The 15522-nt window shown below is 44.9% G+C and overlaps 1 protein-coding gene and 1 long non-coding RNA gene across 6 annotated transcripts in view; one reads left to right on the top strand and one right to left on the bottom strand.

The window, feature by feature from the left end:
* The first annotated feature begins 1640 nt into the window (after positions 1-1640).
* Positions 1641-4102, top strand: her9 (hairy-related 9). Of its 2 annotated transcripts, none has more exons than XM_019863187.1 (4): positions 1641-1973; positions 2080-2175; positions 2289-2376; positions 3146-4102. In XM_019863187.1, the coding sequence occupies exons 1-4, from the start codon at positions 1866-1868 to the stop codon at positions 3715-3717; spliced, it is 864 nt and encodes a 287-aa protein (XP_019718746.1). In that variant the 5' UTR covers positions 1641-1865; the 3' UTR covers positions 3718-4102. The 2 variants fall into 2 exon arrangements, with proteins under 2 accessions (XP_019718746.1, XP_019718745.1); XM_019863186.1 differs by having other exon boundaries at positions 1643-1973; positions 3143-4102.
* Positions 4103-7217: 3115 nt separating this feature from the next.
* LOC109511674 (uncharacterized) overlaps positions 7218-15522 on the bottom strand; it is a 48811-nt gene continuing 40506 nt past the window's right edge. For 2 of the 4 annotated variants that reach the window (XR_002167371.1, XR_002167369.1), the window contains one exon: positions 10920-11441. This is a non-coding gene — a long non-coding RNA (uncharacterized LOC109511674). Of the gene's footprint in view, positions 8541-10919; positions 11442-15522 lie in introns of those variants that run through there. The other 2 variants (XR_002167370.1, XR_002167372.1) reach the window with 2 other exon arrangements.

The following is a 15522-nucleotide window of genomic DNA, read 5'->3' as shown; positions in this document are numbered from 1 at the left end:
TTGATTTGACCGTTTAATGCTCGATATTATGTAACATATGCTCGAAAAAAATCTGTTGTTCTATGGCCAATGGATTTATGGCTCCGTTACATCAATATCATTTTTTTCCCATTGTTTTATGCATAATGCAAATCAAAACGCCTCTGTGACCTGCTTTACGTTTGACACCTGTGCAGGTTGGCGATCGTGCGCAAGTCGTTTGACTTGCTAAAGGGGGTAAAAGGAGCCGATTGGAATCGGGTGTCGCTGTAACATTTACGATACTCAATGTTCAAATACCTGCCCGCTTCATGCTTATATAGAATACAGATGCTTCTTCTCTTTGTGGTTAACATGAAATAATATATGCACACACACATCCAAGTGCTTACACACACGCACGACACGAACACGTGTGTTGAAATGAACAACGTATTATAAAATAAGATCTGACGTTTGATCATATACCGGAGTATATCCAGCGTGCAGTTGATCGTTTTTTTAAACCAGCGACCACCTCATCTTCAGACCTAAGTACTGTACTGATCTAGGTCGGACATAAGGTGCTATATTGATTGAGATGCGAGATCAGGTTTACGAAATGAACGCCAGGTGGCGACCTTTTCCATTGTCAAGTCCTGGATGGCCGTTGGACTTGTGTAAAGGGGTTCTCATATCATATGGACAGACCTACAGTCCGATAGATAGATAGATAGATAGATAGATAGATAGATAGATAGATAGATAGATAGATAGATAGATAGATAGATAGATAGATAGATTTTATTCAAAAATTGAGGAAAATTCATGTCAGAGCAGCAAGTCATTCAACTTTACCTACTTTCATCGTGTCTTTCTCGTACATTTCTACACTTGGGTATAACTAAAAGCGAATGTGTGTAGAGTTACATTTAACACACCCTGTTGTATACAGTGCATCATTCATTATTTTATTTATTATATGTGTAGAGTCTTGTGAGGTCTGAGGAGCAGATTTTAATCTGACATTATTGGCACGCGGAAAGATGTGACCCACCGCTCCACCCCGCTTGCTGGCGGTCTGAGCTGCTCCCGCGTCGAAATGATTGACACGGAGCCGCTTAGGCAGCCAATCGGAGAACGAAGCGTTTTATTTGCATAAAGCAGGCGCGCGCCATTGGCTGACTGCATGCTCCGGCAAAAAGTCCCTCGCGTGCCACGATCCCGCAGGCGGCGCACGTCCGGAAGCTGTCATAAAAATAGAAGTTTATTTAAACCTAAATCTCGCTCATGTTTACTTATATTCAGTGTTCTACCGCCAGGAAGTTGACAACAGTGAAAACATGTCAAGAATAAAAAGATATCTACTAGGTTGTGTTAGTGAAACAGACGACATTTAGTCTTTTTTTTTCACGAGCACCGACTAAAATTGGAAGCAAACATCCAAGCGCATTCCCCCGCTTTTCACCGGCACCCGACCCAGCCGGCCGAGCGGCCGGCTTTGTTGTTCTTCCCGGCGGGTTGATTGAGCAGCGCGTGACTGACGGCTCGCGGGGGTGTTGGCCAATCAGCGTCTGGGCTCGCGCCCACTTGGCGGGACGGTGCTACCATTGGCTGAGGCGAGTGTGGGAAAGAATGCAGAGAAGCGTTCACACGATGTGGGAGCACGCGCGCTGGTATAAGTTCATCCGTGGCGCGTGTCGGCTGCAGAATCGAGACGCTGCCACTCGCGTTTTGCCGGTGATACAATACTGACGACGGGAGGACACTTTTTCTCCCTCCCTCCTTTTTTTTCCTTTAAGAAAGCTGTTCGGTGGACGAACGTCGTTAAAACAAGAAGACCTTTCGTCAACATCTGATTCTTGCAGGATTTATCGACCTAACTCATTTCTCATAACTGATTAACGATGCCTGCTGACACCATGGAGAAGCAGACCGGGTCCCCGATGGCTGGTTCCCCCGCAAACGGCTCACACACCCCGGACAAACCCAAAAATGCCAGCGAGCACAGAAAGGTAAGTAACGCCGAATGTAAATTACACTTATGATCTACAATATTGCCGCGCTTTCTCGAACATAAATAATTGACTAAATAATGTCTCTATTTTCATTCCTTTGCAGTCATCCAAGCCCATCATGGAAAAAAGACGGAGGGCAAGAATCAACGAAAGCCTGGGTCAGCTTAAGACACTCATCCTAGACGCACTAAAGAAAGATGTAAGTCGACTTTGGCATTTTCACCCTGAAATCTTATGTGGGTCATTTGATACAAAAACAAAGAATCGCTACTACATGGGACTGTAATAAAACTTGACCTGCATTCTCACCAGAGCTCCAGACACTCCAAGCTGGAGAAGGCAGACATCCTGGAGATGACAGTGAAGCACTTGAGGAACCTGCAGCGGATCCAGATGAGTGGTCAGTTGAGTTTTTCCTCTACTTTTAGTGAGCCACATTTTTACATGAGCGATCAGTCACAGCACACCAAATTCACACAAACATACTGCATAATGAAATAATGTTTCGCCTTTTATGTGATGGTAGTGGAAGAGCTTTTTTTTAATGAGCATTTATTTCAGGAAATAGAATTTTATAATAAAACACAGAGATAAACAATTACATCGTTTATTTCATATTGTAATAAAGTGTTTCACATACAATTATTATAAAGAATAATTCTTGAAAAGGAGTGGGAAGAAGAAAATTATGTTGACACCCCCGCCCCCTCCCCCCCACACCCCTTCTCATCATTATTGTTCCAGTTAGCTTCTATGTCGTTTCTTGCAGGATATGATTCCAAATTATGGCCGATGTAAAAAATAAGTAACATAGATACCTAAATCGTGGATGGTAACATAATAAAACAATTAATAGCACCAATGGTAAAATGAGTTCACCAAAGAAATGGAAGAACGAAAGGGAAAGAAAAATCAAATCCACTACCCAAGAAACCTTTTTGTTCCTAACTGTCTCTCTACATCACTGGCATATATGAAACATTATTGAGAGGAAATCATTTTACAACCTTTTTAAATGAAACTGGATCGTTTCCTCCACAGAAGTGCGGGCATTGTGTCACGTTAAAAAGTTCATTGTGATCCAGTGGCATTTAAAATGAGTCAGCGAACACTGAACAGTGAGAAGGCATCTCTAACATCAGTGTTCCTCCTCCCCTCTTCTCCAGCAGCTGCTCTCTCACCTGACGCCACCGTGCTGAGCAAGTACAGAGCCGGATTCAACGAGTGCATGAATGAAGTCACGCGCTTCTTGTCCACTTCGGAGGGCGTGAACGTGGAGGTGAGGTCAAGGCTGCTCACTCACCTGTCCGGCTGCATGAGCCAGATGATGGCCATCAACTACTCGCAGCAGACCTCGTCCCAGCAAGCTCACATCGCCCAACCCCTGCACGTCCAACTACCCTCCACTCTTCCCATCAGCCCCGGCACCGCCATGGCCTCCAAAGTCAGCCCGGCCGAGGCGGCTTCCCCCAAGGTGTTCGGTGGCTTCCAACTCGTTCCGGCGTCTGATGGACAGTTTGCTTTCTTGATTCACAACCCAGCTTTTGCTGCGGCCACAGCCCCGATGATCCCTCTGTATGCAAACGCCGGGCTGCCCTTGGCGGTCAACGGGCCTTCGGCAGGCACCGCGGCTTCGCCGGTACACGGCATGACTTCCTTCTCCGGCGGATCGCAGTCGGGAAGCCCAGTAGGAGTGAGTCCTGGTCCGGACAGTGGCGAGCCCGTGTGGCGGCCTTGGTAGCGAGCGCCTCACTTGCCACCGAAAGCCAGCGAGGGAACGCTAATATGGAAATGTGGGACTGCCACTGTTAAACGTTTGAGTTCAGACCTGCAGCTGTTACGAGGATCTAACCTGTGACTTTTCTGTTGTGCCACCCTGAAAAAGTTCACGTGGCACTTTTTTTTTGTTTCGTTTTATGGAACAGAAGCCTTGGATGGAACGTTATCATTTATGACCAGTTCCAGTTGGAAGTTGGTGATGAAAACCTGTATGTGAAGAGGTGTTGATTTGTAGGATTTTTGCTATAAAGTACTTTTTATAAAAAGGTTTAGTTTTGTACAGAGTTGTTCTTGATTGCTATACCAAAGCTGTTTTATATTGTTTTTCTGTTTGTTAAAGAAAAAAAGACTGGTGTTCTTCCAGTGTTTGAATAAATAATGTTGAAAAACTCAGGATTGGTGTGAAGTCCATTTTTATACCGCTGTCAATCTCCTTAATCGGCATGTTAGAAGCTTACACACTCACTGACTTATAGACCTGTCTAAAAGTGAAAATTCCAAGATACATTTTTTTCTGTATGAATTTTGACTTGTGTGTAATTTGAACTGGCAGATGTTCAGTCTTGGGGGGATTTTTTTCACACCTGGCTGTAAGTGAGACAAAGGAATGGATTTTTGTTTTTTTTTTACTTCTGTCTCACTCATGTTTTAAAGGTACTGTCATTAAAAGTTCCAAAGCGGGTCTCATTCAATATGCAGTGGGAGCTCGCCGAGTCTATTCATAAGACGGGGAAAAGTGCTCAGAGGTTAATGTCACCAACAGATTGGCCCTGTGAAAAGAAGAATATGGAGGGATCCTTTCATCCTTTTGTCTGTCAATTGTTCAAATCCACTCCCGTCCAATGGGCCTGCAAACTAAACTTGACTCGGGAAAACGAAGGAATTTGGCCAAGCAGCTGCATAAAATGCTCAAATCTGACTAGAATCTGACATTTACACCAGGGGTGATTCCAGGATTTTTCACCCCCAGGCATAAAGGGGGTCTTAACTGATACACAGTGGGGCTGAGAAAATAATTTATCGGTCTGCCCAGAATTGGAATAACCACATTTGGGCTTCAAAATTCTTGAAAAATAAAACTTTACTACAGTATTTAGTTTTTTTTTGCCCCATTTATCCATAATAATAATAATAATATTTCTAAAGTCTGAGTAAACGAGTGCAACTTTGTTCAATTGGGTCCAACTCACAGCAAGCAGAGCAAAGGGGCTTGCAGGTAACGGGTTTGCGAATCCCGACGAATGTTAGCTTTTTCTCAGAGCTGTTTAGCTAGCTAAACCAAGAGCACAAACTTACTTATGTAAATGAATAAAGACCAAAAAAATATGTCCTTTTCTGATCATAAGGTACACACATGAGGTAGAGTGAGACATTCAATCAAGGCGTTATAAAAAATATTCAAAAAAAAATAGTAGAGAGGAAATCCATTCTTTTAGAAAACTGGATCATGTGTTTCACTGCTTTCCTCTACTTCTGTCATGGTAAGTGATTTTAAATTTGATGAATGGGATGTAAAATGACCTCCGATTCTGGAACTACCCTAATAAACATATTTTAGAATATCAAATAAAATGCTAAAGTGATTTAACTGGGGCTATAGCCCCGGTGTTTCGCCATCCCTCGTTTACACAACCCCATTTTAATGTCAACTCCCATCTTCCTTGAGTATAAACGTAACCCCTCCCTTCAGTAAAGTGGGCTCCAAATCCGGGATATATTTATGTGTGGTGGGCTGGTGGCGTGGTGCTTGCCGTGTGTCAGCCACCAGTGACTTGCAGCCACGAAGACCCCCGCAGCCGCCGCTGCTTTTGGGATCAAGTTACAGCAGCTCCGCTTTTATGGCCGTGCATGATGCGTGAGCGAGAATTTTGATTTGAAACCAGCTTTTGCGAACCATGATTTAGTTCGCGTGGAATTTCTGTAAATTAGTTATTAAATTTCGTAGTTTTTAACAGTTGTTTGTCTCTGCGTGTGAGTTTAATTTTTCCTCATCCGGTCTAAATGCCCTGAAGATGACACCGTGTCTAAACGACACATTGAACGTCTCCTTTGAAAGGAACCACACTTAAACAGCAGTTGGCAGCGCGTGTAGCCTTTGCGGTTTTTCTGACTGCCTGCGCGTCTGAGTCAAGAGTTCAGCGATGCCTTTGAGGAGCTGAGGTCGTGAGAACGGAACGAACTAGTCCGCCTGTGGTCGGGCAAGGAGCCAGCCATTAAATCCCCGCCCGCAGGCCGCGAGCGCTGCCACTTCGACTGAGGTGTGGAGGCGGACGCCCGCAAGTGAGCCTCACGGTCCGGTGGAAATGAATAACTTTAAAAAAAAAAAACTCGGGTGGCTAGAAGTGTTTATCCAGGAGTCAACTGTTAAAACGAGTCGAGTGAGTCTATTTTTATCGACATTAGTGCGAGCGAGCACTTAAACAGTCGACTGGCTCTCGTTTCATGAAATCATTTGACTCCGGTCCAGATTTGATTTCACGGGAGGAATGAATGAAAACGAGCGGGAAAATCCCCTTGCCCGATGATGAAAAGGATTCCTGGGGAGGGTTGCATGTCCCTCGGGGATGTGGCCGTCAAATCCCACGGGAGCAGTGGCTATTGAGGGGGTCGGGGTCGTCAGAGGAGCCACAATCTATCACTCTCATTAGCGACTCAATGGGCCGAACGCGCGCAACACGTTGCCGCCAAGTGTTCACCATCAAATCTCCCTCCAAATTTACAATTGGCATTGTTGTATAGACGTGGCGGTGTTTACAGCCAGCACTTGAGTGCTTTTCGTATGCAAGTTGTGCTGCTACAATGACAAGTGCACGCATCTCTCTCACGCCCTATAGTGTTTGTGCTTCCCGAGTTTTTTTTTTTTTTTGCAAGGCATTCTATTTTACATAAGAAAAAAAAAATCACCACACACCAATAAACAATGTCACCAAAAAGTACAAGTAGACCCACGGACTAAATTAATGATGATCCCTGATCGATTTACTCATAAATGTACTCAGTGTGAAATCCTGGCCTATTTAATTGAACAAAAAAGTTGACGCGCTTGCAAAAAAAGCCTCAAGGTATTCGGTTGCATGAATTCCAACAGGTGGATACACTGGTTTAAGTTTACCTTCTGACCTCCTCTCAGATAATGGAAGAACATTTAATTGTTCCGCCTTCATCACTGCTGACACAGATTCTGGAGATGAACAAAGATATCTTTGGAATTAAAAACTAATAATTTCAGGACAAATCAAGAGAAATTTCCTGCACGACCGCTGATAATCTCATTCGGTTAACCCCTGCGCCTGCACCCTCTGTGGGAGTCACTTCACATTGAACTAGCCCACGGGACTGATGGGTGTCTTCTCATAATTAATAACTATCCATAGCTGCAGCCCCATTTTTACGTGCATAATTTCTGTCTATTTCTATGTATGCATTGACATACATATCTGTGTGTGTGTGTGTGTGTGTGTGTGCGCGCGCGCGTGTGCGTGTGTGTCAAAAAAGCCCCAGGACTCGGTGCCAGCTCCAACATTTCAAACCTAAACTACAACTTTCCCCCTGCGGCATGAGCATGATGAACAACCAGCACATCTACAAAATTTGCTTCATTCAGTATATGACAAAAAGCGAGAGTTGTGGTGGGATAATTTGTCTTTGCTTCACCATGATCACATCCCAAATGCACGTAGTTCAACTTGGTTGTGAAAAGTAATTTAGCAACAGTGCCCTTGTTGCCCCATCAAACGAAATGCCATATTTGCTTCTTAATATGAAGACGCTGCAGGCCGACAATTGAAATCAATTTGTCATGCGCTTTGGCAGCATGTTCCGATTTGAAAAGGGCAGGGCAGGATGCAGGCCTGATGAGGGAAATGTGTGCGAATGTCAGTGTGTGTGTGTGTGTGTGTGTGTGTGTGTGTGGGGGGGGGGGGTCTGGATAGTCTTCTTTGCACCTGTTTTCTTGAGAAGCAGAGGGGGTCAGAGGCGGATATGGAAAAGGAGACAGACAGACGGGGTGTGGAGGGCTGGGGTGGTGACATGTTAAAAAGCTGTTGAAGCTCAGGAAAGCACAACTCGATTCCTCTCCTTGTGTGTGACATGTTTGCAGGCAACACTCGGCGAGGGAACTTCATCTTCGTCACTTCACATTTCCTGTCCGTCTTTGTATTTCTAGCCCGACAACGTGGAACGTGGAGGTTATCCCGGGTGGCCTGTCGCATCAACCTTGATCAAGTATCACACGGTCCGTGGGTCACTTGGGCTCCAGTCTTTCCTCGCCAGTTGGTTACAAGGCGTGTGTCTGAGGTCAAGTTTGGCTTTTCAGCAGCTTCTCCACTTTCAGCGCACGGGGGCCCGCGGCCTTTTGCAGCGAATGAAGATTCCAGGAAAGAAAGTCCAAAGTTCCCCCCTGGCACCGGTCATTTTGGAGACTCCCAGGTGGCTTTGAAAGAACCTCTGCATGTTTGATTTATGTATTTATCTATCGAGGGGGCATCCTTGCCTATCATGCAGTACGGGGCAGCTGTTATTCTATTTTAGTTCTAGATCGCTACAGCGGGAAGTCCCGGCGATAAATGCTTGACTAAAGGCACTCCCAAGTTGGCAATGTGAAAATTAAACAGCTTTTAACTATGATGAAGTCATGACCTCAGAGTTTGAACACCAGTTAAAATATTTTTTTTAATGAGGAACCAAGATCGTATTGTATAAGCATGTATTGCTAAAATGGCACCCAGTAGACTGCAGACCTCCACCATAATGGGAAAAAAAAATCTCTGTCGATGTGGCACAACCCTGAAAAGAAATGAAAACCCTTAAAAGGCATGAAAATATCTCGTTTTTTTTTTTTTGTTTTTTTTTTTTGTGCCCGGCAGCAGTTTAGTACGCTTCCAAAAAGCAGTGCAGTTTAGTTTGCAGCTGCTATGCAGTCATTTTCATTTTCAAAAATTGTCAAGCTAATAATTAAACATGCTGGGTGCAGACCACTCTTTTTGTGGAGAGGCTGATGATCAGATTGCAACCTAGCGTGCATCTTCAGTTGCCAGAAGTCTGCCACGCCCACCTGCCCGACCTGCCGGGAGAAAACCAGCCAATACACAAACAGACCTGCCAAGCACACAAAAATTAACAGAATCATTCATCCATCCATCCATCCATCCATCCATCCATCCATCCATCCATCCATCCATCCATCCATCCATCCATCCATCCATCCATCCATCCACCATTATCAGAAACGATTATCCTCCCGAGGGTCACAGGGATCCTGGAGGCTTTCCCAGCTGTCTTCGGGCAGTAGGCCGGGTACACGAACAACCATTCGCACTCACACTCAAACCTCGGGACAATTTTGAATTTTGAATGAACATGCATGGCAGGCTGATTGAATACTCTAAATTGTCCCTCGGTGTGAGTGTGAGCGCGGATGGTTGTTCGTCTCTGTGTGCCCTGCGATTGATTGGCTTGCAACCGGTTCAGGGTGGCCCTGCCTACTGCCCGAAGACAGCTGGGATAGGCTTCAGCACCCCACCCCCCACCCCCCTTTACCCTTGTGAGGATAAGCAGATCGGAAAATGGATGAATGGATGGATTTATTTTATATCAGACAAAAAAAAAAGCAAAAACTGAAAATACCTACTATACATATACATATTCATGTACATATTCTGCTAAAATACAGTTAAAGAATCTGTGGGAGATATTCAAGTTTACAAAAATCCTCCCCAGAAGACAAATGATAGTGAAGACGTTGAGAAAAATGTACCTGATGCAACTGTTTTCTCATTTTGCCACTGTCTACATCTGGTTTGTGCCAGTTAAGATGCACATGTGCCTGTGTGTCTGTTTTCAGGAGGAGAATATGCATGTCTTATGTCAGACATGTGACGCAAAACCAGCTTCTCATCGCATTTGTGGCTAAAGCCGTCTGGTGTTTTGTCTGAGTCAGCGTACGCCACGTGACACACGTTCTCCCCAAAGAAAAGAAAATGCAGGCTCAAGAAGGATATAATGTAGCCAATGTGAAGAGGTGCAAGCCAGAGGCTATGACGGGCCTGTGGGCGAGATGCCTTCTCAGCTTGCTTGGTTAATCCAGCCCGGGTTCTGGCCACACCTATAAAGCCATGTCAGTATCAAGCACTCCCTGAAGGCATCGGACGTGGCAGCTGGAGCCTGCTTGGATTCAAAACGCAGAGGATTTCGTTACACTTGCAGGAGGACTATCAAATGTCTATGGAAGTCCATTCATGTACTAATTTGAGAACAGTATCATTACACGGATCTAGGGTGCGCCCGATTTGGCTGCCCGGGTACCCTAATTTCCTAATCTTGCAACTGAAAAAAAATCAGCATGTGCAACCTGTCGATGGGGGATTTAGTATTTTTTGGGGGTATCTGGAATGGACGATCCAAATCGTGTTTCCCACCATCCAAATCAGACGGTAAAGGGGGGTGAAAGTGTTATGTTTGGCAGATAAAATTCTGTCACATCTGTGAAGTGTAATAAAACAGTGCTTTCCTGAAGAGCCAGATGAGAGAACCAAGGCCTTGTCATCCCGTCTAAATCAGGTGGTGACAGCTGCACTGTCTCTTTAGCACTGTGGGTGGAGGGCGAGGGTGAATTGCGGGTGAGCATTGACTCTCAAACAGGATGTCCTGGTGACTGGCCCCATCTCATAGACTCTCCTTTGTGTGCGCATGTGTGTCCATGTGTGGACGTTTGGGAAAATCTTTCAAGCAGATGTGACCATGTTTGGATGCGGTTCCATCCAACCTTTTCATCTCCCTGCTTCTTCCTTTCCTTCCCATGTCCGCACATGTCACTTCAAACCACTTTTTTTTTTTTTTTTGCCTTTATTCTGCATTTGCTTTTTGTCGAAAGCAATGCATTTTGATAACATATCACTGCTATCAATTTTTGCTGTAAAGTGTGCTTCGGGCAGTAGGCGGGTGGACACCCTGAACCGGTTGCCAGCCAATCACAGGGCATACAGAGACGAACAACCGTTCACGCTCACATTCACACTTTGAGACAATTTAGAGTGTTCAATCAGCCCCGCCATGCATGTTTTTGGGATGTGGGAGGAAACCGGAGTACCCGGAGAAAACCCACTCAGGCCCGGGGAGAACAAGCAAACTCCATACAGGGAGGCCGGAGCTGGAATCGAACCCGGTACCTCTGCACTGTGAGGTCGACGTGCTAACAACTGGACCACCGGGCCGACCCTAATGGTATTAATTAATTCAATTTACTGTTCATTTTGTCAATGGCTTAACGAGCTGCTTTCTCTGGTTTGTGGGCTGTGCTCTTGGGGGAAAAATATCAGAAAAAAAAGCCCCTGAAGACGGCTGCCCACCGGACGTCTACCTGCTATGCCCGACGGCCAATCCAGCCCTGGGTACTTCAAACTAAAAGAAAAGAACGCAAGTTAACCGACACAAGTTTGCACACCGACAGGACAGGCTGAAACAATTGCACAAGGAACAACACAAAAATAAACTACTTACACACGGCCGAGAAGCGACGAAGACAACGACCAGATTATTACACAACTAGAAAAACAGGAACAAGGGAACTGGTGGTGAGTAGAATAATAGCCCGGCATCTGTCCCCAGAAACTCCTGAGCTTAATTGCCCAGCCGATGGCAAGGCAGGCAAGGTGCGCACAAGAGGCTCCGCCCAACCATTACAGCAACCTGGGAAAAAAAAAACCCAGACACCAGGTAGGATCATGACAGTTGTTCTGGTGAAAGTGACCAAGACTGTTAAGTATTATGATATATGGACACTAGTATGGCACATAATTCACGTAGAATCAAAATACATCCAATAAGTGTATTCATATCTAATGCAGTTGGAGTTAACCATCTTCTCCCAAGGATTATAACGAAAAGTTCATCGACGCAAAATGTGTATTTTGAAATTGGACACATTGCATGTGCCAGTTATTCAATGAGTCCTGCTTTTTTCCTTTCTTTCTTTCTTCTTCCCGCTACTTTTTCTTTTTCATACCCTGGGAAGGTAAACACTCTTTGTCTCTCCTCATGTTGTTCTTGTAGCAACTGTAGAACAGTGTGTGCCCTACTTGTGGTTTCATTGCCCGGATTGTCATGCGGGAGGCACCGGAGACAAGTGTCAATAAGTGGATGGGCCCTCGCCAAACAAATGTGGCCAAAAGAATGGGTAAGAATGCAGCTGGGTACACACACACACACACACACACACACACACACACACACACACACACACACACTTAAATTGTCTGGAGGCGCCATGGCTCAGTGGTAAAGTGGACGTGTTCAGTCCCGGGCTGTTGCGATCTTGTCAAAGTGTGCTTGAGCAAGATACTCAACCCTCAGTTGCTCCTGATGCCACGTCATCAGTCGGTACTAAATGACAAAACACTGCAAAGCGCTTTGAGTACCTACTGTGTCTAAGTGACAGCCCATTTAACAATTAATCAAATCATCGACAACTCGTTTGATAATCATTTCGAGAGCGAGGCTGATGCGTTAACCACTCGCCACCAGGCCGCCATTGAAAAATATATCATCCTGAAAATGTTGTTTTGATACCAAATTTATTTCATGGAAAATCTCCTAAACCATCATTCAACATTTTCTTTGAAAATACTCATAAGGAGTGAACAGTTGCCTGTGCTGCTCAAACCGCTTTTTAGTGATGTTTGACAATGGGGTTGGAGAAAGTAAACAGTTCCATGTGTGGGTGTCTGCGCCTGGGTTTTTATCTCTGCAGGATGGATCGCCCTTCCAGCACAAGCCCTCATCTCTGGTCATAGTCTGCTCTCGAGGGTTTAAGAGACTGGGCCTCATGATGAATACTGTGATTACATACGCACACGCACACCCACACACACGTTCTTCTCAGTCTCAGCTCATTCACAACAGGAATCCCACCTTCTATGAATGTCCGGTTGTATGTCTGCACACTCCACACGACAGCAATAAAAAAAAAAAAAAAAAAAATTATGAATGACACAACTGTCAAAGTGAAAAGAAATGGGGGTTTTACCCATCCTTTCAGTCATGGTGCAGTCTCGGTTACATCCACCTGTCACAGATTTTTTGGATGTGTGCAGTGGAGGTGGATGACTTGAAAACATTGAGCCACGCATGTTATTAAGTCAATGGAGTTGTAAGTCATGATTCGTGAACTAATTGCCATGTTATTGAAGAGTAAGATATTTATTTACATGCTCGCCTTCATTTGATAAACCCGCAGATTACGATAAAATTAGAATACTGTACATGGCGTGTGTCTTTTAAAATATCACACGTTGACTATGAAGCGAACTAAATTTCCCACAGCTCTGATTGGACAAGCAATGTCACGTGATCATCTGCAGCCAGTGATGGCCAAGTGGGCGTGTCATAACTAATTAACACATTGAGTCGAGTGTGTCTTACCCTCCATGGCAGAGGCTCGGTCAAACCCCTGAGACCGACTCACCGAACCCCTGGGGTTCGATCGAGCCCAGGTTAAGAAACACTGATTTAGAGTGTTCAATCAGCCTGCCATGCATGTTTTTGGAATGTGGGAGAAAGACAGAGTACCCGAAGAAATCCCACGCAGGTACATGGGAGAAGTCAAATTACAAAAATGATTCATTTGTGCACTGGCACTGATCATCATCAATCTATCCATCAATATATAACTATAAAACAATCAATGTCAGAATATCGTCATTTTAGCAGCCGAAATCTCTTTGTTGACACTTATTGTCAACAAAGAGATGATCTCTTGGCTGTCTCAACCCCAGATGTGTCCGGGAACACTTGATGTGCACGTCACGGTTACCGTCTGTATATTTGTGTGCAGCATACTGGGTCAACCCCCCTGCCGTGTGGCCGCGTGCTGACAGACAGCCCCAGCGCGCCTGTACAATAGCGGATCTTTTCTGCGCCTGTGACTGTATCAACACAAAGTGGGATGGCTCCCTCAAGCAGAACTCACGGTATTGATTACTCGGCCGAGATCCCACAGCCTCACTCTTTGTCCTGCGCTCTCTTTTCTCGCCTGCCAATCAATACCTCTTTGTGTTGATTTGTACCCATTGACAAATCACTGCCCCATTGCCTTTTGTAAGGCTGTCAATCAAGCGGAAGGTGTTGCCTTATTGGATCCTCATTCTGTGCAAAACTTTCACAATCCAAGCTTGAAGAGTAGGTTTGAGTAGCACTACCGCACAAAATGAACTGCAATGCTTTAATTACTGTGTGTCAACAAAATTAGTCTGTCAAAAAAAAAAAAAAAAAAAAACCTTACTAATTTACTTACTAATAACATTCATGGTCAAACCTTAACATTGACAATAAGTGACAGCAACAATTTTTGGCTTTTGTAGCTGTAAGCAGATACACGCAAGTGTGTTTATCCCACAGTGCGGTGCATCCTCTCATTCGTTCACTTGTTTCCATGAGTCAGCGGTGGTGGTCAGAGGTTTCCACCTCTAGACACAACAGTCTGTCCGGGAAAAACAATTCTCTGATGCCTCAGTCTTCCTATATTGTCTAGGAGGATTCCTAGTTGCGAGAGCCTCATTGTTTCAGCGTCTTTGTAGTGCAGGTCCATTGCAGTTGAGGGGATTTCCTCTCGTGTGGGTATTTTTAAACCTGTGTGAGAATTCAAGGGAGCTCTCTGTATTGCTGGGGCACACGTGTCAGGTCACACGGACCCAGATGACGTACGCATGCCGGATAGCAGATCGGTCATATCAAGGGAAGGCTTTATTGAAAATAAGATTCGCATGTCATACTCACAGCATGTTGAATTGAGATGGACGCCAGGCGCGTATATCTCCAATTTTACGGCACGTTTTAAGGTTTAACAGCTCCATCGGTTTCATCGAAGACGGATCTGCTTCGAGTATCGTTCGCGCAAGTGTTTCGGGGAGCTTGAGCGAGCCACCTAGGGGTCTCTGACCTCTTAGGAAAATTGTCTCCTGCAGGTCCCTCCCCATGACAGCATCAATGGAGGCGTCCATGCAGCGGACAGGCAACTGGGTGGGTGACTGGGGTGACATGAGGGAATAGACAGGTCATATTTCGAAGGGCATGTCACCTCTGGATCAAATCACCAGTGAAGTCTTCTTCCGGATCACTCTCACCCTGTCCCCTTGGTTGATGTCACATGACACTGCTGAGTGACCTTTTCCTGTGTTGTCTGTCCAAAGGTGTGTGTGTGTGTGTGTGTGTGTGTCCAAAATTAACGCTCAGTTTTCAAAAATTAGGGTCATAACCCAAAACTGGTTTGAGTTTTTATGGCTTGCTGATCAAACGCAGTCAGCTTATGAAGTTGCTGCCAAAATATTGCGCACACTTGGATGATCAGATCCGATTCAACTGCTGTATCAAAACAGAAATAATATGGTTCAGTTTTGACATCGGCAGAATAGTATGAATTAAACAGCAGGTTGATCATCGTGTTTTTTTATTTTCATGTGAATTATTTGTGAGAACGTGTTTTCAAATGTCAAAATGTTGTGGGTGGTCCGTGTACTATAAATGTATGGGTCGTTTGGCAACATTAAAATATATTTTTGTCAGTTTGTATCCTGGTGATGAACCACGTTTTTAATGACGGCAATTGGCTGAGAGCTCGGGGGGAAATCTTGACGTGTGTTACTTTCCTTGATGTTAGTCGTCAAATGCTGATGGAATCAACCACTCAGTCATCATCATGTTCTACAGGGCTACGGAGTTAAAGTTTCATCTTCAGCTGAAACATCAGACAGTTCAACCATATTGACGGAACACA

This window comes from Hippocampus comes, unplaced genomic scaffold, assembly GCF_001891065.2.
Source record: "Hippocampus comes isolate QL1 unplaced genomic scaffold, H_comes_QL1_v1.1 scaffold1, whole genome shotgun sequence".
Lineage (NCBI taxonomy): Eukaryota > Metazoa > Chordata > Actinopteri > Syngnathiformes > Syngnathidae > Hippocampus > Hippocampus comes.
Note: the sequence above shows the minus strand (reverse complement) of the source record. Positions and strands in the feature narration are given on the sequence as shown.